This window comes from Solea solea, chromosome 13, assembly GCF_958295425.1.
Source record: "Solea solea chromosome 13, fSolSol10.1, whole genome shotgun sequence".
NCBI classification, from domain to species: domain Eukaryota; kingdom Metazoa; phylum Chordata; class Actinopteri; order Pleuronectiformes; family Soleidae; genus Solea; species Solea solea.
In genome coordinates, this window is record NC_081146.1 from 1,616,443 (window position 1) to 1,638,710 (window position 22,268).

At 46.1% G+C, this 22,268-nt stretch overlaps 2 protein-coding genes across 2 annotated transcripts; both read left to right on the top strand.

Annotated features, from left to right (window-relative positions):
* The first annotated feature begins 1,348 nt into the window (after nucleotides 1-1,348).
* thbs3a (thrombospondin 3a) lies at nucleotides 1,349-15,547 on the top strand. The gene is made up of 23 exons (XM_058648501.1): nucleotides 1,349-1,607; nucleotides 3,032-3,238; nucleotides 3,331-3,584; nucleotides 3,743-3,845; nucleotides 3,976-4,002; nucleotides 4,075-4,157; nucleotides 4,636-4,687; nucleotides 4,778-4,926; nucleotides 5,004-5,141; nucleotides 5,224-5,298; nucleotides 7,026-7,178; nucleotides 7,285-7,395; nucleotides 7,488-7,595; nucleotides 7,794-7,953; nucleotides 8,117-8,235; nucleotides 8,310-8,362; nucleotides 8,503-8,684; nucleotides 9,076-9,254; nucleotides 9,463-9,511; nucleotides 9,583-9,779; nucleotides 9,858-10,030; nucleotides 14,493-14,632; nucleotides 14,932-15,547. The coding sequence occupies exons 1-23, from the start codon at nucleotides 1,523-1,525 to the stop codon at nucleotides 14,991-14,993; spliced, it is 2,859 nt and encodes a 952-aa protein (XP_058504484.1). The 5' UTR covers nucleotides 1,349-1,522; the 3' UTR covers nucleotides 14,994-15,547.
* Nucleotides 15,548-15,928: 381 nt separating this feature from the next.
* On the top strand, nucleotides 15,929-22,249 carry hjv (hemojuvelin BMP co-receptor). Its single transcript, XM_058647899.1, has 4 exons — nucleotides 15,929-16,155; nucleotides 19,544-19,655; nucleotides 20,422-20,975; nucleotides 21,049-22,249. The coding sequence occupies exons 2-4, from the start codon at nucleotides 19,547-19,549 to the stop codon at nucleotides 21,673-21,675; spliced, it is 1,290 nt and encodes a 429-aa protein (XP_058503882.1). The 5' UTR covers nucleotides 15,929-16,155; nucleotides 19,544-19,546; the 3' UTR covers nucleotides 21,676-22,249.
* The last annotated feature ends 19 nt before the right edge of the window (nucleotides 22,250-22,268 follow it).

Genomic DNA, 22,268 nt, shown 5'->3' on the forward strand with positions numbered 1-22,268 from the left:
CATCGCAGAAACACGGAACATCGCAAAAACACAGAAACATCGCAAAAACACAAACAACAGAAATGTCGCAGAAACACAGAAATGTTGCAGAAACACAAACGTCGCAGAAACACAGAAACGTTGCAGAAACACAGAAACTTTGCAGAAACACAGAAATGTCGCAGAAACACAGAAACGTTGCAGAAACACAGAAACTTCGCAGAAACACAGAAACGTTGCAGAAACACAAACGTCGTAGAAACACAGAAACGTCGCAGAAACACAGAAATGTGAACATGGAATTACACACATGAACTCCAGGTCACAAAGGTCATGTGGTCACAAAGGTCATGAGGTCACAAAGATACATAAACCTAAATAATGAAAAAAAAATACATGTGTACAGACTGATGACCTCTGACCTTATGATGGATTCACTCATCATCTTTTGTGTGTGTGTTGTTTTTCAACGTGCAGGAAGGCTGGAGGTGGAGCCTGACTACTAGCTGTCAATCACAGCATGGCCCCTCCCTAAAGCCTCCCCTATTTTCTAATGTTGCATCAGAGGTTGTAGGTGAGGTTATTGAATGTGAATTCAATAACAAAGCTCTATGTGTTCTTTGTGAAGCAAGAATAAAAATGAAACGGTAACATTAATGTTATATATATCAATATTTTGGTATTATATTAATATTATTAATGTTTTTAACACAGTCACAGTCTGGAGTACTGAACCATTCTAATGATTCAGTTTCACCCAAAATAACTGCTTTTCAAGTCACGAGTTAGTGTTGACACCAAAGTGATGTGATGACTCCGCCCACACAGAGGAGGAGCTATGAAACAAACGTGGGTGGAGTCAGACTGTGTGATGAACACAGACATTAATGAACAACTGAGTTTGGACGAGGACAGAGGGACAAACGTCCATGACTGGGACATCATTTACATATAAATACAGTGGTATCGCTCCCTGGTGGAGAGTGGAGACATTACAGGTTTACGCAGATTAACTTTAAAACTTTGACCTCTTTGTTATGGGTATCAAGTGTTGATTGCAGCGCCCCCTGGAGGTGTAACATGTGTTTTTAATATGTGTGTGTTACATACAGTACTGCCCCCTGGTGGCGCCTGTGAACATGTTACATGTTTGACAAATGTACTACAATAACAGACCTGAACTCAGCTGTGACGTCATCCTCAGGTCAGACTGACAGTGACGGTGTGTTGACGTCATAAATGAACTAAATCAGTGGGAGCTGCAGGTGAGCAGGGGGCGGGGCCGAGAACGTCAACACCGCCTCTTTCTGATCACTCACAGGAGCAGGAGAGCTGAGCGCGCTCCCGGCAGCAGCAGTGAAGCGCGTGAACGCGCCCGTTACTCCTCTCTCTCTCTCTCTCTCTCTCGACTCGGTTTTCCCGCTTGGTCTCCGCCCGAAATCTGAAAGTTCGGCGTCGGTTCAGACCCACGTCTGCTCGTGTTCGTGCTCCTGCTTCTGGTCTGGTCTGGTCTTGGTCTGGTCTTGGTCGTCCTTCCTCAGACATGATGGACTGGACGGTTCCGGTTCTGCTGTCACTGCTCTGGGTTCAGTTCTCGGTGGAAGTCTCGGACGAACCGGACGTTCAAGGTATGGACTTAAAGTACTTTTACTGTGAACACTGAAGTACTTTTACTGTGAACACTGAAGTATTTTTACTGTGAACACTGAAGTACTTTTACTGTGAACACTGAAGTATTTTTACTGTGAACACTGAAGTACTTTTACTGTGAACACTGAAGTATTTTTACTGTGAACACTGAAGTACTTTTACTGTGAACACTGAAGTATTTTTACTGTGAACACTGAAGTACTTTTACTGTGAACACTGAAGTATTTTTACTGTGAAATATGAAGTATTTTTTACTGTGAACACTGAAGTACTTTTACTGTGAACACTGAAGTATTTTTACTGTGAACACTGAAGTACTTTTACTGTGAACACTGAAGTATTTTTACTGTGAAATATGAAGTATTTTTACTGTGAAATATTAAGTATTTTTCCTGTGAACACTGAAGTACTTTTACTGTGAACACTGAAATATTTTTACTGTGAAATATGAAATATTTTTACTGTGAAATATGAAGTATTTTTACTGTGAACACTGAAGTACTTTAACTGTGAACACTGAAGTATTTTTTACTGTGAACACTGAAGTATTTTTATTGTGAAATATGAAGTATTTTACTGTGAAATATGAAGTATTTTACTGTGAAATATGAAATATTTTTACTGTGAACACTGAAGTACTTTTAATGTGAACACTGAAGTACTTCTACTGTGAACTCTGAAGTATTTTTATTGTGAAATATGAAATATTTTTACTGTGAACACTGAAGTAATTTTTATTGTGAACACTGAAGTACTTTTACTGTGAAATATTAAGTATTTTACAGTGAAATATGAAGTATTTTTACTGTGAACACTAAAGTATTTTTACTGTGAACACTAAAGTATTTTTACTGTGAAGAGTTAAGTATTTTTTACTGTGAACACTGAAGTACTTTTACTGTGAAATATGAAGTATTTTTACTGTGAACACTGAAGTATTTTTACTGTGAAATATGAAGTATTTTTTCTGTGAAGAGTTAAGTATTTTTTACTGTGAACACTAAAGTACTTTTACTGTGAAATATGAAGTAATTTTACTGTGAACACTGAAGTATTTTTACTGTGAACACTGAAGTACTTTTACTGTGAACACTGAAGTATTTTTAGTGTGAAATATGAAATATTTTTAATGTGAACACTGAAGTATTTTTACTGTGAAATATGAAGTATTTTTACTGTGAACACTAAAGTATTTTTACTGTGATCACTGAAGTACTTTTACTGTGAAATTGTGAAATATGAAGTACTTTTACTGTGACAATAGAAGTATTTTTACTGTGAAATATGAAGTATATTTACTGTGAAGTACTCAGTACTTTAACTGAGACCTTAACTTGAATCACTTCTAAATAAATTAACCTGTGGTCACATGGTGTGGTTTTGGCCCCTCCCTCTTCCTCAGTGATTGACATGCTCAGTCTTCAGGATGCACGTCAGAGCGCGGCGGCGGTGGAGAAGCTGTCGGGCGGTCTGAGCGCGCTCAGTGACGTGTACGTGGTGTCGACGCTGCGGTTGCCGGTGAAGCTGGGCGGAGTCTTGATGGGAGTGTACAGTAAACAGGACAACAGGAAGTACTTGGAGGTGGCCGTCATGGGAAAGATCAATAAAGGTTGGTGAGTTTTGAACGACACTGGGCCCACGTTGGTGTGACGCTGCTGTGTATGACCACTTCCTGTGTGTCCACTTCCTGTGTCCTCTCAGTCCTGGTCCGCTATGTCAGAGCGGACGGGAAAGTCCACACCGTCAACCTGCAGAACGCCAACTTAGCGGATGGACGCACGCACTCTGTCCTCCTGAGAGTGGGCGGTCTGAACCGACAGCACGCCCACATGGAGCTGTACGTCGACTGCCGATTGGCCGACTCCAGCCAGAGTCTGCCACCACTCGTCCCTCTGCCTGGAGACGCCCACCTGGTGGAGCTGAGACACGGCCAGAAGACGTACGCTCGTCTTCAGGTCTGAGACAATGATTGCCCCACTCAGTTGTCAGAGTTATGATGTCTCACTGTCGCTTTCTGTCTCACTGTCCCTCTCTCTGTCTCACTGTCCCTCTCTCTGTCTCACTGTCCCTCTCTCTGTCTCACTGTCCCTCTCTCTGTCTCACTGTCTCTCAGGGAGCAGTGGTGTCCCTCAAACTGTCTCTAGGGGGCAGCGTTGCTCAAGCTGGAGCTTTGACTGACTGTCCTTTTCAGGGAGACGCGTCAAACTACAATACAGGTGAGTCTCACCTGTCTTCATCTGTCCCCTCACTGTCCCATATGTCATCCCCATCTCATCTGTCCCCTGACTGTCTCACCTGTCCTCTTCACATTCATCTGAGGACACTCATCTGTCCATTGCCTTTCAGTGAACGGGGACGTGAACTCCATCCTGGGTGAGTCTTCAAAGACGTCCACAGCTGGTAATCAATAATCACAACTGATCAGGTTAATGATGTCGTCCTCAGGTGATCACACCAAGGCTCTGATTGGACAACTCATCATCTTCAACCAGATCCTGGGAGAACTGAGACAGGACATCAGAGAACAGGTGAGACTCAGAGGACAGACAGGACATCAGAGAACAAGTGAGACTCAGAGGACAGACAGGACATCAGAGAACAGGTGAGACTCAGAGAACGGACAGGACATCAGAGAAGAGGTGAGACTCAGGGGACGGACAGGACATCAGAGAACAGGTGAGACTCAGAGGAAAGACAGGACATCAGAGAACAGGTGAGACATCAAAGGACAGACAGGACTTCAGAGAACAGGTGAGACTCAGAGGACAGACAGGACATCAGAGAACAGGTGAGACTCAGAGGACAGACAGGACATCAGAGGACAGACAGCACACCAGAGAACAGGTGAGACATCAGAGGACAGACAGGACATCGTAGAACAGGTGAGACTCAGAGGACAGACAGGACATCGGATAACAGGTGAGACAGGACATCAGAGAACAGGTGAGACAGACAGTGCAGTTGACAGCAGAGTTGAACTGTGTCTCGCTGTCCTCTTGTCTTCAGGTGAAGGAGATGTCCCTGATCAGAAACACCATCCTGGAGTGTCAAGTATGTGGTGAGTCAGCAGTTTTGTGATCAGGATCAGCAGTTTTGTGGACTGTGTATGATCTGAGGACCTGATTGAAACCTGTGTCTGTCCCTGCAGGTTTCCATGAGCCTCGTTCACGCTGCGTCCCTAACCCGTGTTACAAAGGTGTCCCCTGTGTGGACAGCCTGCACTTCCCTGGTTACACCTGTGGACCCTGTCCTCCAGGGACCAACGGTAACGGGACACACTGTCAGGACATCGATGAGGTAAACAACAACAACAACAACACAACAACATACTCTGTGTGAGTGGGTGTGTCAGTAATGTGACTCCTCCCCCTCAGTGTGAGCTGCAGCCATGTTTCTCTCCTGATGCCTGTGTCAACACCATGGGCGGCTTCATCTGTCAGTCATGTCCTCCAGGCCTGTGGGGGGCGCCACTGGTTGGAACTGGACTGGACTACGCCAAGACACACAAACAGGTCTGCGTGTGTGTGTGTGTGTGTGTGTGTGTGTGTGCACTAAAGTTCATCGTCTCATGTTTGTTTCCATGTTTGTTGACAGGAGTGCGTGGACATCGACGAGTGCTTGGATCTGCCAGATGCCTGTGTGTCAAATTCTGTGTGTATCAACACTGTGGTGAGTCTGTGATGTCAGTGATGTCTGTGTCAGTGATGTCAGTGATATCTGTGTCAGTGATGTCAGTGTCGGTGATGTCAGTGATGTCTGTGTCAGTGATTTCAGTGATGTCATTAATGTCTGTGTCAGGATTTCAGTGATGTCATTAATGTCTGTGTCAGTGATTTCAGTGATGTCTGTGTCAGTGATTTCAGTGATGTCTGTGTCAGTGATGTCATTAATGTCTGGGTCAGTGATGTCTGTGTCAGTGATGTCATTAATGTCTGTGTTACGGCCTCCAAACAATTAAATAAAACACTCAGTGGCTCAAATTGGAGACCTTAACATAAAAGAAGGACACCAGAAAATGGAACGTTTTAACCAGTTTTATTCATCAACTTCTCCCACAGGGAAAGGAATATTCTTGAAGAAAACCACAACTAAAGATAAAAGAAATGATATAAATACCTTACCAAATAAAGAATCAGCAAACCAAAAGGGACCTGGAGATGCCAGCCAAACTCAGCAAAATGGAGGGGGGCCCAGGCCACCCCCTATAGGGACGTCGAAGCTGGTTCCCCCTCCCTCCCTGACAAAACCAAATAATAAACTAAAGCTAAACGAAAAGTAGGACTGCCGGCCATCTCCAGGCCAAAATAAAATAACAACTAAATCAAGGATTACTGAAAGGAAAAGGTATTTAACAAATGATACTGTGGGACTAAGGTGTTGCTGGGTCTCAGTCTCTTGAGCAACTGCACTGCTGGCTTTTATAGCAGGCTGGTAATTGGGTGGTAACGAGTCTGGATCTGCTGCAGGTGTGTCAGCCTGATAAGAAAAGAAGGACATGCAGGTTTAAGCACAGCACAGGGATTGAAGAAATGTCTTAATGAGTGAGTGATGTCATGGCCACACGCAACAGTCTGTGTCAGTGATGTCAGTGATGTCAGTGATGTCTGTCTCAGTGATTTCAGTGACGTCTGTGTCAGTGATGTCAGGGATGTCTGTCAGTGATGTCAGTGTAAGTGATGTCAGGGATTTCAGTGTCAGTGATGTCATTAATGTCTGTGTCAGTGATGTCAGTGATTTCAGTGTAAGTGATGTCAGGGATTTCAGTGTCAGTGATATCAGTGTCAGTAATGTCAGTGATGTCTGTGTCAGTGATGTCAGTGATATCAGTGTCAGTAATGTCAGTGATATCAGTGTCAGTGATGTCAGTGATTTCATTGTCAGTGATTTCCGTGTCAGTGATGTTAGTGATTTCAGATTCAGTGATGTCAGTAATGTCTGTGTCAGTGATGTCAGTGATGTCTGTGTCAGTGATGTCAGTGATTTTGGTGTCAGAGATGTCAGTAATGTCTGTGTCAGTGATGTCAGTAATGTCAGTGATGTCTGTGTCCGTGATGTCAATGGTTTTGGTGTCAGTAATGCCTGTGTCAGTGATGTCAGTGATTTCAGTGTCAGTGATGTCTGTGTTAGTGATGTCAGTGATGTCAGTGATTTCAGTGTCAGTGATGTCAGTGATTTCAGTTTCAGTGATGTCACTGATGTCTGTGTCATTGATGTCAATGTTGTCAGTGATGTCAGTGATGTCAGTGATGTCAATATTGTCAGTGATGTCTGTGATGTCTGTGATGTCTGTGTCATTGTTGTCAATGTTGTCAGTGATGTCTGTGTCATTGATGTCAATGTTGTCAATGTTTGTCAGTGTTGTCACAGTTGTCTTATTTTCATGTCTTTGTCCTCAGGGCTCGTATAAGTGTGGTGGCTGTAAACCCGGTTTCCTTGGCAACCAGACTTCAGGTTGTTTCCCCAGGAATTCATGTGCTGCTTTAACCTTTAACCCCTGTGACACCAACGCCCACTGCACCATGGAGAGGAATGGAGACGTTTCCTGCAGGGTGAGGACTCCGCCCACCTGACACAGTGCAGCCAAAACACACCACTGTTGTAACGTGTGTGTGTCTGTGTGTGTGTGTGTGTGTGTGTGCGCGTGTGTGTGTACAGTGTAACGTGGGCTGGGCAGGAAATGGAAACACATGTGGTTTTGACACAGACATCGATGGATATCCTGACCGTTCTCTGCCCTGCATCGACAACAACAAATACTGTAAACAGGTAGAAACGCGCACACTCACACACACACACACACAGTATAATGTAAACAAACAGTGTAACCTCGTCTTGTTGTCCCTCGTCGCCCTCTTCAGGACAACTGTGTGTTTACGCCAAACTCTGGTCAGGAAGATGCCGACAACGACGGCGTTGGAGATCAGTGTGATGAGGACGCTGACGGAGATGGTGTCAAGAACGTGGAGGTGAGACATGAGGACGGGGGCGGAGCCATCATTGTCATCTTTAGTCCGGGTACCTGGACAGGTTTATCTCAGCTCAACTCAGTCACATGACAAAGAAGCGGGAACATCCTCATCCTCTATGACATCAGAGCTCTGTTCTGATTGGCTAAAGGTGCTGTAGCCCCTCCCCTCTGCTGACACGTGTCCTCTGTCCCACAGGACAACTGCCGCCTGGTCGCTAACAGAGACCAGCAAAACTCTGACAGTGACTCATTTGGAGACGCCTGTGATAACTGTCCTAACGTCCCCAACACTGAGCAGAGGGACACGGACAGTAATGGACAGGGAGACGCCTGTGACCAGGACATTGACGGAGACGGTGACACATGCACACACACGCACACAGCTTATCACTGATTGGCTGATAACATCACACAATCTGACTCATCAGTGTGTGTGTCTGTGTGTGTGTGTGTTTGGGTGTCTCTCTGTGTGTGTGTCTGTGTGTTTGTGTCTCTGTATGTGTGTATGTGTGTGTTCAGGCATTCCAAACGTCCTTGATAACTGTGTGAAGGTTCCAAACCCGATGCAGACGGACAGAGACCGCGACGGAGTTGGTGACGCCTGTGACAGTTGTCCAGAGCTCAGTGACCCCACACAGGTCAGACTGTATGACATCATACTGTCAGAGGTCAGAGGTCACAGTCATTCTTTAACTGTCTCTCTCTCTCTCAGACGGACATAGACAACGATCTGGTGGGAGACGCGTGTGACACCGACCAGGACACGTGAGTTATTCAACATTAAACACAAACAGACTGTGCTGTGAGTGCCCCCTGCTGCTGACAACAAGTCTCTACACACACACAGCCAGTGAACCTGAATGGTCATGTGATCCACGTCTCCCATGTGTCTGTGTGTCTCTCAGGGATGGAGACGGTCTTCAGGACAGCAGAGACAACTGTCCTGACATTCCCAACAGTTCACAGCTGGACTCTGATAACGACGGACTCGGAGACGACTGTGATCATGACGACGACAACGATGGTGTCCTCGACGATCACGACAACTGCCGACTCATCGTCAACCCCAACCAGAAAGACTCTGACAGTATGTGTGTGTGTGTGAACAAGAAGAGGGCGGGGCATAAAGTGTTGATCAAGTTTGATTCCTGATAATGTGTTTACAAGGTGAAGAGTTAGCTTAAAGTCTCTGTCTGTCTCTGTCTCTGTCCGTGTCTGTCTCTGACCGTCTGTCTGTGACTGTCTCTGTCTCTGTCCATCTCTGTCTGTGACTGTCTCTGTCTCTGTCCATCTCTGTCTGTGACTGTCTCTGTCCGTCTCTGTCTCTGTCCGTGTCTGTCTGTGACTGTCTCTGTTCATCTCTGTCTCCGTCTCTGTCTGTCTGTGACTGTCTGTGACTGTCTCTGACCGTCTCTGTCCGTGTCTGTCTGCGACTGTCTGTGACTGTCTCTGACCGTCTCTGTCCGTCTCTGTCTCAGTGGACGGCGTTGGCGACGTCTGTGAGGACGACTTTGATAACGACTCGGTGTTGGACGTGATGGACGCGTGTCCAGAGAGTGCAGAGGTCACGCTCACAGACTTCAGAGCCTATCAGACGGTCGTCCTGGACCCAGAGGGCGATGCCCAGATCGACCCCAACTGGGTGGTGCTGAATCAGGTGACCCGAGCGGGTGGAGTCCGTCTTTACTCAGTCATTGGTTCAAACGTATGAACGGGTAAGAGACAGAGACGTGGACGAGGGACAACACCTTCAGCAGCCACGTTTGTGTCAAAGGTTTTTGTGTTTAAAGTTGTCATGTGACATCACAGTTAGGTGGGCGGAGTCAGTCTGAGGGGGTCGTTCTAAATGTCATGTCTCTCTTCAGGGAATGGAGATCGTCCAGACCATGAACAGTGACCCTGGTCTGGCTGTAGGTACGTAACCTGTCCTCTGTGACATCATCACCTGTCCTCTGTCTCTGTGACATCATCACCCGTGTCCACAGGATACACAGCGTTTAACGGCGTGGACTTTGAGGGAACGTTTCACGTCAACACGGTGACAGACGACGACTACGCCGGTTTCGTCTTCAGTTACCAGGACTCGTCCAGTTTCTATGTGGTGATGTGGAAGCAGACGGAGCAGGCGTACTGGCAGTCTGTCCCCTTCACAGCACTGGCCCAGCCTGCGCTGCAGCTCAAGGTCTCTGTTGCCCTCATGTGGCCGACTGGTAAACCTCCTGCATGTCCACCTCACCTCGTCTCTGTGTCTCTCCCACAGGCGGTCAAGTCTCAGACTGGACCGGGTGAGTATCTGAGGAACGCCCTCTGGCACACAGGAGACACACCTGGAGAGGTGACGCTGCTCTGGAAGGATCCGAGGAACATGGGCTGGAAGGACAAGACCTCGTACCGCTGGCAGCTGAGCCACCGGCCCCAGGTCGGATACATCAGGTAAGACCTGCACCTCATACCAGACCTCACACCTGCACCTCATACCAGACCTCAGACCTGCACCTCACACCAGACCTCAAACTAGACCTCACACCTGCACCTCACACCAGACCTCAGACCTGTACCTCACACCAGACCTCAAACCAGACCTCACACCAGACGTCAGACCTGTACCTCAAACTAGACCTCACACCTGCACCTCACACCTGCACCTCACACCAGACCTCAGACCTGCACCTCAAACTAGACCTCATACCAGACCTCAGACCTGTAACTCAAACCAGACCTCAGACCTGCACCTCACACCAGACCTCAGACCTGCACCTCAAACTAGACCTCATACCAGACCTCAGACCTGTAACTCAAACCAGACCTCAGACCTGCACCTCACACCAGACCTCAGACCTGCACCTCAAACTAGACCTCAGACCTGCACCTCACTCCAGACCTCAAACCAGACCTCAGACCTGCACCTCATACCAGACCTCAGACCTGTACCTCAAACCAGACCTCAGACCTGCACCTCACACCAGACCTCAGACCTGCACCTCAAACTAGACCTCAGACCTGCACCTCACTCCAGACCTCAAACTAGACCTCAGACCTGCACCTCACACCAGACCTCAGACCTGCACCTCAAACTAGACCTCAGACCTGCACCTCACTCCAGACCTCAAACTAGACCTCAGACCTGCACCTCACACCAGACCACAGACCTGTACCTCACACCAGACCTCAAACCAGACCTCACACCAGACCTCAGACCTGCACCTCAAACTAGACCTCAGACCTGCACCTCACACCAGACCTCAGACCTGCACCTCACACCAGACCTCAAACCAGACCTCAGACCTGCACCTCACACCAGACCTCAGACCTGCACCTCAAACTAGACCTCACACTTGCACCTCACACCAGACCTCAGACCTGCACCTCACACCAGACCTCAAACCAGACCTCAGAACTGCACCTCAAACTAGACCTCAGACCTGCACCTCACACCAGACCTCAAACCTGCACCTCAGACCTGCACCTCAAACCAGACCTCAGACCTGCACCTCAAACTAGACCTCAGACCTGCACCTCACACCAGACCTCAAACCAGATCTCAGACCTGCACCTCACACCAGACCTCAGACCTGCACCTCATACCAGACCTCAGACCTGTAACTCAAACCAGACCTCAGACCTGCACCTCACACCAGACCTCAGACCTGCACCTCAAACTAGACCTCAAACCAGACCTCACACCTGCACCTCACACCAGACCTCAGACCTGCACCTCAAACTAGACCTCAGACCTACACCTCACACCAGACCTCAGACCTGCACCTCACACCAGACCTCACACCAGACCTCAGACTTGCACCTGAAACTAGACCTCAGACCTGCACCTCACACCAGACCTCAAACCATATCTCAGACCCGCACCTTAAACCAGACCTCAGACCTGCACCTCAAACCTGCACCTTAAACCAGACTTCAGACCATCACCTCACACCAGACCTCGAACTAGACCTCAGACCTGCACCTCACACCAGATCTCAAACTAGACCTCAGACCTGCACCTCACACCAGACTTCAAACTAGACCTCAGACCTGCACCTCACACCAGACCTCAAACTAGACCTCAGACCTGCACCTCACACCAGACCTCAGACCTGCACCTTAAACCAGACCTCAGACCAGACCTCGAACTAGAACTCAGACCTGCACCTCACACCAGATCTCAAACTAGACCTCAGACCTGCACCTCACACCAGACTTCAAACTAGACCTCAGACCTGCACCTCACACCAGACCTCAAACTAGACCTCAGACCTGCACCTCACACCAGACCTCAAACTAGACCTCAGACTTGCACCTCACACCTGACCTCAGACCTGCACCTCACACCAGACCTCAGACCTGCACCTCAAACCAGACCTCACACCAGACCTCAAACTAGACCTCAGACCTGCACCTCACACCAGACCTCAGACCTGCACCTCACACCAGACCTCAAACTAGACCTCGGACCTGCACCTCACACCAGACCTCAGACCTGCACCTCATACCAGACCTCAGACCTGTACCTCACACCAGACCTCAAACCAGACCTCAGACTGGCACCTCACACCAGACCTCAGACCTGCACCTCAAACTAGACCTCAGACCTGCACCTCACACCAGACCTCAGACCTGTACTTCACACCAGACCACAGACCTGTACCTCAAACTAGACCTCAAACCAGACCTCACACCTGCACCTCACACCAGACCTCAGACCTGCACCTCAAACTAGACCTCAGACCTACACCTCACACCAGACCTCAGACCTGCACCTCACACCAGACCTCACACCAGACCTCAGACCTGCACCTGAAACTAGACCTCAGACCTGCACCTCACACCAGACCTCAAACCATATCTCAGACCCGCACCTTAAACCAGACCTCAGACCTGCACCTCAAACCTGCACCTTAAACCAGACTTCAGACCATCACCTCACACCAGACCTCGAACTAGACCTCAGACCTGCACCTCACACCAGATCTCAAACTAGACCTCAGACCTGCACCTCACACCAGACTTCAAACTAGACCTCAGACCTGCACCTCACACCAGACCTCAAACTAGACCTCAGACCTGCACCTCACACCAGACCTCAGACCTGCACCTTAAACCAGACCTCAGACCAGACCTCGAACTAGAACTCAGACCTGCACCTCACACCAGATCTCAAACTAGACCTCAGACCAGACTTCAAACTAGACCTCAGACCTGCACCTCACACCAGACCTCAAACTAGACCTCAGACCTGCACCTCACACCAGACCTCAAACTAGACCTCAGACTTGCACCTCACACCTGACCTCAGACCTGCACCTCACACCAGACCTCAGACCTGCACCTCAAACCAGACCTCACACCAGACCTCAGACCTGCACCTCACACCAGACCTCAAACTAGACCTCAGACCTGCACCTCACACCAGACCTCAGACCTGCACCTCACACCAGACCTCAAACTAGACCTCGGACCTGCACCTCACACCAGACCTCAGACCTGCACCTCATACCAGACCTCAGACCTGTACCTCACACCAGACCTCAAACCAGACCTCAGACTGGCACCTCACACCAGACCTCAGACCTGCACCTCAAACTAGACCTCAGACCTGCACCTCACACCAGACCTCAGACCTGTACTTCACACCAGACCACAGACCTGTACCTCACACCAGACCTCAGACCTGTACTTCACACCAGACCACAGACCTGTACCTCACACCAGACCTCAAACCAGACCTCAGACCTGCACCTCACACCAGACCTCAGACCTGCACCTCAAACTAGACCTCAGACCTGCACCTCACACCAGACCTCAGACCAGTACCTCACACTAGACCTCAGACCTGCACCTCACACCAGATCTCAAACTAGACCTCAGACCTGCACCTCACACCAGACCTCAAACTAGACCTCAGACCTGCACCTCAGACCTGCACCTCAAACTAGACCTCAGACCTGCACCTCACACCAGACCTCAAACTAGACCTCAGACTTGCACCTCACACCAGACCTCAGACCTGCACCTCACACCAGATCTCAAACTAGACCTCAGACCTGCACCTCACATCAGATCTGCACCTCACACCAGACCTCAGACCTGCATCTCACACCAGATCTCAAACTAGACCTCAGACCTGCACCTCACATCAGATCTGCACCTCACACCAGACCTCAGACCAGGGGCCCATTTCAGAATGCAGGTTCAACTAACTCTGAGTTGTGGGTTTCAGGACAGCTGATCAGCATCAGTTCAGTTCACTGTGAGTGAATCATCATCAATGGAGCTCTGATACTACGATTCACCATGGCAACGGGTAAACAAAGAGCACAGCCTCCATTTTAATCCAGTTAACAGAAATATGAACACATGACATTTTATACAGTGTAAATTTGTAAAATTTTGGGGGCGTCTCTAAAATATTGGCAAAATATTGTTTTTTGATTTATTTAATTAAGATTTGATGCGTGTGTGGAGGTTGGATTCAATATGTCGTGATATGAGCTGACTTAAGTAAGTAGACGTACAGGCTTGTAATAATGGATGTGTTGAGTTGATTGAGTATGTACCTAAACCGTGTCGTGCCGTGTCGTGTCGTGCCGAGGCAAGTAGAGCCGGTGGAAATACGCCTCAAGTCCTCGCTCTGAGGCACGCGCGAGTGTCCGTCCTGCACCCCCCTGACCTGCACCTCAAACCAGACCTCAGACTTGCACCTCACATCAGACCATATACCAGACCTCACACCAGACCTCAGACCTGCACTTCAAACCAGACCTCAGACCTGCACCTTACACCAGAACTCAGACCAGACCCCAAACCAGACCTCGGACCAGACCTCCTTTTCTCTCTGTTGCTCATGAGGGTCAGGAGGAGCGTGTTTTTTTTCTACTCCGGCATCTCTGTGTTCCAGGGTGAAGCTGTTTGAGGGAACAAAGATGGTGGCTGACTCAGGTGTGGTGATTGACAGCTCCATGAGAGGAGGACGACTCGGCGTTTTCTGCTTCTCTCAGGAAAACATAATCTGGTCCCACCTGCGCTACAGGTGCAACGGTACGACCTTTGACCTTTCACATGTCTGTTAACATGGACTGTTGATGTTTGTTGTTGTTGTTGATGTTTGTTGTTGTTGCTTGTTGTTGATGTGTGTTGTGGTTTGTTTGTGTGTGTTGTGGTTTGTTTGTTGTTGTGGTTTGTTTGTTGATGTCTGTTGTTGTTTGTTTGTTGTTATGGTTTGTTTGTTGATGGTTGTTGTTGTTTGTTTGTTGATGTTTGTTGATGTTTGTTGTGGTTTGTTTGTTGATGTTTGTTGTGGTTTGTTTGTTGATGTTTGTTGTTGTTGTTGTTTTCAGACACGGTGCCTGCAGATTTCCACTCTCATCGTAAACAAGTTCTGATGCACATTCAGGTTTGAGAGTAGCAGGTGAAGCAGTGACATCATCATCTTCATCATCTTTATCTTCATCATCTCTGCTGACTCATGTCGTCATAACAACGCAGAAGAAGCTGCACAGTGTGTTCACACACACTAATGATGATGTCACTGATGATGTCTTCAACTAGTGGACAAACTGTGACATCAGGACCTGGACCGGATTGTAAACCACCAGAACCTGAACCAGACTGTAAACAACCAGAACCTGGACCAGACTGTAAACCACCTGAACCGGACTGTAAACCACTAGAACCTGAACAGGGCTGCAAACCACCTGAACCTGGACTGGACTGTAAACCACCAGAACCTGGACCGGACTGTAAACCACCTGAACCTGGACCCGACTGTAAACCACCTGGACCAGACTGTAAACCACCAGACTCCCCTTTAATGATTGAAATGCTGAGTCATTGAAACATAGATATTGATCAGATCACATGACCCTGCTGACGAATCATAAGCTACGACATATTTGATGTTTTTCATGTTTGAAATAAAAAATCTGATCATTTTAAAACAAACAACTTTATTCTTCTACTGACACACACAACACACACACACACACACACACAGAAACGCACACTTGATTAACTATAGTTAATGCAGGACTGAGATGTTTGGTCAGCTGCAGTGACCTCTTAAAGGCAGCAGGGGGCTGCATTCACACTCTTAACTTTTCAATTAAGGTGAGAGTGTGAGAGTGTATCAGTATGTGTGTGTGTGCATCAGTATATGTGTTTGTGTGTATCAATATGTGTGTGTGTATCAGTATATGTGTGTGTGTACCAGTATATATGTGTGCATGTGTGAGTGTATCAGTGTGTGTGTGTGTGAGTGAGTGTATCAGTATGTGTGTGTGTGTATATCAGTGTGTGTGTGTGTGTGTGTGTGAGTGTATCAGTGTCAGTGTGTGTGTGTGTGTCAGCTGTTGTGCAGCAGCAGCTGTTGGTGATTTATTTAGAAACGACTGACTCTCTCAATCAGCTGTGAATGTCACACGTGTCAAAGACCAGAGACACTTCAGACCAGGACAGACCAGAGCCAGAGACGCTTCAGACCAGGACAGACCAGAACCAGGACCCATGTCCTGAAACAAACCTGGAGATAAACATGGACCAACTCTGATCCTGAACCACTTGAGGTGAGACTGTTATGATTGTCAGTGACTACAATTCCCAACAGCCCCTGCTCTGTTTCACCCACAGGTTACACCAACAGCTAACATGAGCATTAGCCTAAAACTGGGCTAACAGCTAACACTGGCACTGACTAGCATTAGCATGATCACAGTGTGACATCTTTTAATAACAAACACTGGACAACATGACTCAGCAAAACTGGCTGACATCATCACTGTGATATTACTTCTATTAAAACTACTACTGCTACTAAAACTACTACTTCTGTCACTACTGCTACTAAAGCTACTACTTCTGTCACTACTGCTACTAAAGCTACTACTTCTGTCACTACTGCTACTAAAACTACTACTTCTGTTACTACTGCTACTAAAGCTACTACTTCTGTCACTACTACTGCTACTAAAACTACTACTTCTGTTACTACTGCTACTAAAGCTACTACTTCTGTCACTACTGCTACTAAAGCTACTACTTCTGTCACTACTGCTACTAAAACTACTTCTGTCACTACTGCTACTAAAACTAATTCTGCTACTAAAACTACTTCTGTTACTACTGCTACTAAGACTACTACTTCTGTTACTATTGCTACTCAAACTACTACTTCTGTTACTATTGCTACTAAAACTACTACTTCTGTTACTACTGCTACTAAAACTACTACTTCTGTTACGATTGCTACTAAAACTACTACTTCTGTTACTACTGCTACTAAAACTACTACGACCGTTACTACTGCTACTAAAACTACTACTTCTGTTACTACTGCTACTAAAACGACTTCTGTTACTACTGCTACTAAAACTACTTCTGTTACTACTGCTACTAAAACTAATTCTGCTACTAAAACTACTTCTGTTACTACTGCTACTAAAACTACTTTTGTTACTACTGCTACTAAAACTACTAAAACGACTTATGTTACTACTGCTACTAAAACTATTACTGTTACTACTGCTAATAAAACTACTACTGCTACTAAAGCTACTACTACTGTTACTACTTTTACTAAAACTACTACTACTGCTACTAAAACTACTTCTGTTACTACTGCTACTCAAACTACTACTACTGTTACTACTGCTACTAAAACTACTACTACTGTTACTACTGCTACTAAAACTACTACTACTGTTACTACTGCTACTAAAACTACAACTACTGTTACTACTGCTACTAAAACTATTACTGTTACTACTGCTAATAAAACTATTTGCTACTGTTACTACTGCTAATTAAACTACTACTGTTACTACTGCTAATTAAGCTACTACTACTGTTAATACTGCTACTAAAACTATTACTGTTACTACTGCTAATAAAACTATTAGCTACTGTTACTACTGCTAATTAAACTACTACCACTGTTACTACTGCTACTAAAACTACTACTACTGTTACTACTGCTACTAAAACTATTACTGTTACTACTGCTAATAAAACTATTAGCTACTGTTACTACTGCTAATAAAACTACTACTGTCACTACTGCTACTAAACCTACTACTACTGTTACTACTGCTAATAAAACTACTACTCCTGTCACTACTGCTACTAAAGCTACTACTACTGTTACTACTTTTACTAAAACTACTACTACTGCTACTAAAACTACTTCTGTTACTACTGCTACTCAAACTACTACTACTGTTACTACTGCTACTAAAACTACTACTATTTTTACTAAAACTACTACTACTGTCACTACTGCTACTAAAACTACTTCTGTTACTACTGCTACCAAAACTACAACTACTGTTACTACTGCTACTAAAACTATTACTGTTACTACTGCTAATAAAACTGTTAGCTACTGTTACTACTGCTAATTAAACTACTACTACTGTCACTACTGCTAATTAAACTACTACTACTGTTAATACTGCTACTAAAACTATTACTGTTACTACTGCTAATAAAACTATTAGCTACTGTTACTACTGCTAATTAAACAACTACCACTGTTACTACTGCTACTAAAACTACTACTACTGTTACTACTGCTACTAAAACTACTACTACTGTTACTACTGCTACTAAAACTACTTCTGTTACTACTGCTACCAAAACTACAACTACTGTTACTACTGCAACTAAAACTATTACTGTTACTACTGCTAATATAACTATTAGCTACTGTTACTACTGCTACTAAAACTATTACTGTTACTACTGCTAATAAAACTATTAGCTACTGTTACTACTGCTAATTAAACAACTACCACTGTTACTACTGCTACTAAAACTACTACTACTGTTACTACTGCTACTAAAACTACTACTACTGCTACTAAAACTACTACTACTGTTACTACTGCTACTAAAACTACTACTACTGTTACTACTGCTACTAAAACTATTACTGTTACTACTGCTAATAAAACTATTAGCTACTGTTACTACTGCTAATTAAACTACTACTACTGTTACTACTGCTACTAAAACTATTACTGTTACTACTGCTAATAAAACTATTAGCTACTGTTACTACTGCTACTAAAACTATTACTGTTACTACTGCTTATACAACTATTAGCTACTGTCACTACTGCTAATTAAACTACTACTACTACTACTGTTACTAAAACTACTACTACTTTTACTAAAACTGCTTCCGTTACTACTGCTACTACAACTACTACTACTGTTACTACCGCTGCTAAAACTACTAATACTGTTACTACTGCTACTAAAACTACTACTACTGTTACTACTGCAACTAAAACTACTACTACTTTTACTAAAAATACTACTACTGTTACTACTGCTACTAAAACTGCTTCTGTTACTACTGCTACTAAAACTACTACTACCGTTACTACTGCTGCTAAAACTACTAATACTGTTACTACTGCTACTAAAACTACTTCTGATACTACTGCTAATAAAACTACTACTGTCACTACTGCTACTAAACCTACTACTACTGTTACTACTGCTAATAAAACTACTACTCCTGTCACTACTGCTACTAAAACTACTACTACTGTTACTACTGCTAATAAAACTACTACTCCTGTCACTACTGCTACTAAACCTACTATTACTGTTACTACTGCTAATAAAACTACTACTCCTGTCACTACTGCTACTAAACCTACTACTACTGTTACTACTGCTAATAAAACTACTACTCCTGTCACTACTGCTACTAAACCTACTATTACTGTTACTACTGCTAATAAAACTACTACTCCTGTCACTACTGCTACTAAACCTACTACTACTGTTACTACTGCTAATAAAACTACTACTCCTGTCACTACTGCTACTAAACCTACTACTCCTGTCACTACTGCTACTAAAACTACTACTACTGTTACTCACGTTTAAGTGTGTGTGTGTGTGTTTACTGTCACATAGATCATAAGTGTTTGTCTCTCACAGTTGATGATGATGATGGAGGCTCAGGCTGCCATCACAGGAAACACAGCGTTACCATGGAAACATTGTTTCCAGCTGACTCTGCTGCTGGTCCAGCTGAGTTTACCTGAACAAGGTGAACACACGCACACACACGCACACACACGCACACACACACACACACACACCCGGGGCCCGTTTCAACAAGCAGGTTTAGTGAAAACTTTGAGTTAGTTAACCCTGAGATGAGGGAAACTGTGGTTTTTCAGTTTCACAAAGACAGTTCAGCTTAACTCTGAAGGGGTGGAGTCAAACTTGCGACCATGATGTCTTTTGCACACAGAGTACCGGTCTTAACCACTGAGCCACTCCACCCCGCGAAATAGTGTTGAGCAAAATGTTTTCATGTAAAATAGAGTGAAAAAAGTGAGTCAGTTTGAACATGGACACTTTTATAATGATAGTTTTCTCATCTTCAGTTTGTGTGTCGTCAGGTTCCAGCTGAATAAAGATCAAATCTAATGTGACATATGTTAGGACTGCAGCATTATCATCATTAATGAAAGGATGAATGAGTGAATTACACTGTATAAAATGTCATAGTGTTCATTTATTCACTCCTCTCTTCACATAAATGTCATGTGTTCATATTTCTGTTAACTGGATTAAAATGGAGGCTGTGCTCTTTGTTTACCCGTTGCCATGGTGAATCCTAGTATCAGAGCTCCATTGATGATGATTCACTCACAGTGAACTGAACTGATGCTGATCAGCTGTTCTGAAACACACAACTCAGAGTTTGTTGAACCTGCATTCTGAAATGGGCCCCTGGACTATTCTCTTGTAGCTAATGCTAAGCTAAGTAAGGTCACATTATGTCTGAATGTGAACTTTGTCCACAGGTGCAGCTTCCTGTCATATCCTCAGGTGTAACTCTGACTTCGTGGCTGCGACGCTGGACCTGGGTGGCGGCAGTGGAGTCGGAGGAGTCAGACCACCAGATGGCGCCACAGCTGTGAGCAGAGCAGTGGTGAACGCTGGTTACTGCGGCGCCCTGCGATCCTATGCCACGTGCACCAAGCGGATGGCGCGGGCGTGTCGGGGCGACCTGGCGTACCACTCTGCGGTTCAGGGCATCGAGGACCTGCTGATCCAGCACCGCTGTCCCCGGGCGGGGCCCACGCCGCAGCCCCGCCCCCTCCCTCAGGGAACCCTGTCAGCAGACGACTGCCTCTACGAGCGCAGCTTCCTGAGCAGAGAAGGTCGCGTGCCGGAGTACGTGCACTGCGGGGTGTTCGGGGACCCGCACGTCCGAACATTCAATGACGATTTCCAGACATGCGCCGTGCAGGGGGCGTGGCCTCTCATAGATAATGAATACCTGTTTGTTCAAGCCACCAGTTCACCGATGAGGGCTGACACGCCCATTATGGGGAGGAGCACAGCGCTCACCAAGGTGAGTCACACACCTGACGGAGTTAGTGTGGGCGTGGTCAGTGAGATGATTGACAGCCAGCGTCTCTCCACAGATCACAGTCATCTTTAAGAACATGCGTGAGTGCGTGGAGCAGCAGTTGTACCAGGCCGAGCTCGATAACGTGCCCGCAGCGTTCGCCGACGGCTCGGTGTCCAGCGGCGAGCGGCGAGGTCACCGCAGCCTGACGGTCAGCACGCAGAGTCCGGGTCGACACGCCGAGATCCGAGCGTCTCACATCGGCACGCTGCTGGTGGTGCGTCAGAGCGGACGCTCCCTCGGCCTGTCCGTCCTGTCGCCACGCGGTGTCACGCAGGCTTTTGGCCCCGAACAGGACCTGCAGCTGTGTGTGTGGGGATGCCCCGCCTCCCAGAGACTCAACACGCTCCGCCCACCACAGTCCTCTCTGCCCGTCTCCATCAGTGCTCACGCCCACTGCGCCGCGCTGCTTCCTGCTCGAGACGTCTACTACCAGGCCTGCGTGTTTGACCTGATCACCAGCGGAGATCTGAACTCCAGCGCCGCCGCCGTCACCGCGCTACACGACGCACGTCACATGATCTCTGAGCGGGAAACCGTTCACCTGTCACTGGTCGCTGCCGCGCAACACCGCCGCCCACCTCCACACCTGACGCTGCTACTGCTGACACTCGGCATGCTGGGAATTGTGAGCAGAGCCTAAGGCAGTGACGTCGCTGTGACGTCACTGATTACATCACTGTGACATCCCTTCACAGTGAAACATTCTAGGCCACACCCACAGAAATGTCCCGCAATGAAAAAATATTTTTATCGTACACATGAACATCGTAGGAATCTGTGGCTCAAAATTACTAAACTAGTTCAGTTTAGGTAGTTCAGTTAGTTTACTTAGTTTACTTAGTTTAGGTAGTTCATTTAGTTTACTTAGTTTACTTAGTTTAGGTAGTTCAGTTAGTTTACTTAGTTAAGGTAGTTCAGTTAGTTTTGGTAGTTCAGTTAGTTTACTTAGTTCACTTAGTTTAGGAAGTTGAGTTAGTTTACTTAGTTTAAGTAGTTCAGTTAGTTTACTTAGTTTAGGTAGTTCAGTTAGTTTACTTAGTTTAGGTAGTTCAGTTAGTTTACTTAGTTCAGTCAGTTTAGGTAGTTCAGTTAGTTTACTTAGTTGATTTTTCGCAGTATTGGCGTCGCCCGGCGCGACACCGTTGGTTTAAAAACACTATGCTGTAATAAGCCACACCCACACAGTTTTCACCACAGAAAATATACATTTGTGAGTAAAAAGAAAATAATAAT